At 30.3% G+C, this 2,528-nt stretch overlaps 1 protein-coding gene across 1 annotated transcript in view; it reads right to left on the bottom strand.

Moving 5' to 3' along the window:
* Positions 1 to 495: 495 nt before the first annotated feature.
* LOC119594005 (transmembrane protein 231-like) overlaps positions 496 to 2,528 on the bottom strand; it is a 6,415-nt gene continuing 4,382 nt past the window's right edge. The window contains exon 5 of the mRNA XM_037943033.1: positions 496 to 2,304. Within this exon, the coding sequence (XP_037798961.1) occupies positions 2,045 to 2,304 (260 nt within the window). The 3' untranslated portion in view covers positions 496 to 2,044. The remainder of the gene's footprint in view (positions 2,305 to 2,528) is intronic.

Raw genomic sequence — 2,528 nt, 5'->3', positions numbered from 1 at the left:
AATGCAAAGATAAGGATTGTGAAACAAATCTATAAGAAGGCTAGAAAAAAAATCAGTTAAAATTCTAAGGGAAACTAGTGTGGTAGTTACAGTAAGTTTTCCATTGTTTTATGAGAGAATAACCTACTATTGTCTGGCTATATAATGCTCTTAGCTTACTGAAAAATTCAACTTTTTCAAGAGTAAACAAGGTCAGTAAACTGGCAGACTAGCATGCCTCATATTTCTGATGAATATTGCACTAATTCTGTAACATTGTTATGCATCTCTTATCTATAAATGCACAAAGTCAGTAAAACTGCATTGTAATAAAAATGAAAGAAGAAAATTTGCTTTTTTTTCCACAATTAGATACGCATTCTAATTTTATTTAAAACCAGGTCTTTACATGTAATAATTATTACTTTCATGTGCTGCTAGAGTGATGGTTTCAGCAGATTTGAATACTGTTTAGTTTTTCTTTTTTATTCTCAGGTCATAGTCTCAAAACACAACTTGATTTAAAATATTTAATAAAATAAATATACACAAAAATTATTTTTTTATTTAAATGCAATACTGGCAAGATACAGTACAAGTCAACTAGATACACTTATGCAACTTCAACCTATCAGACCTCATTGTATCTTTTCACTGTCTAGAAAAATATTTATCTATTATTGAGTGGGCTTGGAGAACCTACTCAGTGATTCTCAAGGAAAGTCTAATTTAATTTAATGCTTTTTTTCCAGTATCTCTATATTTGCCATGTGTAAATAAAAATATTCCTATTTGAAGAAAAAATGGCATTAATGCAAATGAAAAGAAAACAAATACATCAATACAAAGGAAAAGAAAAAAAACATCAATACAATAAACTTACAAAAATATATTTCTTTGCAGTCCAATCATACAGAATGATGTAAATAAAATAACAAAAATATTTATTTTTGTAGTCCAATCATACAAAATATTTGTTTACAAGAAAATGGATACTCTACTGTTAAATCTATGCCTTCATTCAAATCCTTCACAACCATTTAAAGTATAAAGTAATTTTTGAAGATATTTTATGTTTATAGTCTGAGGCACTGATACCATATAATATAGGATTTAAATTTTAAAAATGGCACATGCTGAATTGTATTAAAAAAACATATTAACATAGTACCATGACATTGATCTTGAACTCTTCTGAAACTACTACATACAATGATAGACAGAAATTTGAAATGATATCAATATTTGCTACTTTCCTCATTTTTCCATCCAAGCACCTCACCACTGACTTAGTGATTAATTTGTAATGATTAAAGTTTACAATAGCTATTGAACCATGATTTCCCTGGTTCCTCTGGAGCTGTATTGTGCCACTGATAGTAATGGGTTCTAGAGTTGCCTTTGGTAAGTACTCTGAAAGAAGTTCATGTAGTTTTCATGTAGTTAAAAGCCATTCACACATCCAGTACCCATCAAATGATGGGTACTGTGGATATTAATGAGATGTCATTAAATTCTCTAAGAGATATTAAGAGATATGGTTTAAAATAAAACTTAGAGGACACACCTGTTTTGGCTGTATTGGCAAAGCCTTAAGCAGGGATATGGTACTGCCATTCAAAAGATAGTGTATCCATAACCGACTTGTTTTATTGATATGTCAAAGTCGGGAGACTACTACTACATACACCTGATTACACATGTGAAAGACATTCATAGAACAATGATGGCAACAGATGTCCACATTCCAGTCATGCTATAATCAATCTGATTTTCTTACAAAATAATAAGTAAATTTTAAAGTATAGCTTTTACAAATCAATGATATACACTTTGGACGGTAGGCACAGTACAGTTCTATTAATAAAAAACATGAACTCTGTATTACCATATAAGATTATAAGCAAAAAATTAACACATACTGGACATAGGCAAAATGACTTCTTTGGAAGAATATCAACACCTGACTCTCTAAAACCTTAATCACTGATTATGACTAGATAAATGCATTGTAATTGTACACAACAGAAATTTCAGTTTACTAAGAATTTTTATGCAGAATTCTTTACTTTTCTTTCTTTGAAGGGAATTGAACCCATGTTGACACAACCTGGTTCTGGTAAACCCAGTCCTTAATTAGACTGATAACATATGCCAAGATCACTAACACAGCAAAATATTGTATCCATGCCCATTTAAGCACATACCAAAACCCCGGAATATACAAAACAGTTTGTTCGGGGTATTTGACAACCAGATTTATGGTAAATGAATCACTCTGTCCTGTCTGCCAGCTGGTGTATGTGTTCGTAAATTTGGTGGTAACTGGAAATATTTATTAGTGTCAGAAATTGAAGTACAAAACTTACAGCATATATTCCATTATTACACATCTTTTGCAACACAATATATCACCATATCACCAATACTTTTCTACTCTTTTACAAGAAAGTTAAAACTAGGAACCCATGATTAATTTTCACTTAATAAATTAGGTAACAGTAAATTAATAAGTAAAGCATAAATATGAATGAATGATGCAAAATTTC

Source organism: Penaeus monodon, chromosome 33 (assembly GCF_015228065.2).
Source record: "Penaeus monodon isolate SGIC_2016 chromosome 33, NSTDA_Pmon_1, whole genome shotgun sequence".
NCBI lineage: Eukaryota > Metazoa > Arthropoda > Malacostraca > Decapoda > Penaeidae > Penaeus > Penaeus monodon.
The sequence above is the reverse complement of the archived record's forward strand: the minus strand, read 5'-3'. Positions and strand labels throughout refer to the sequence as shown.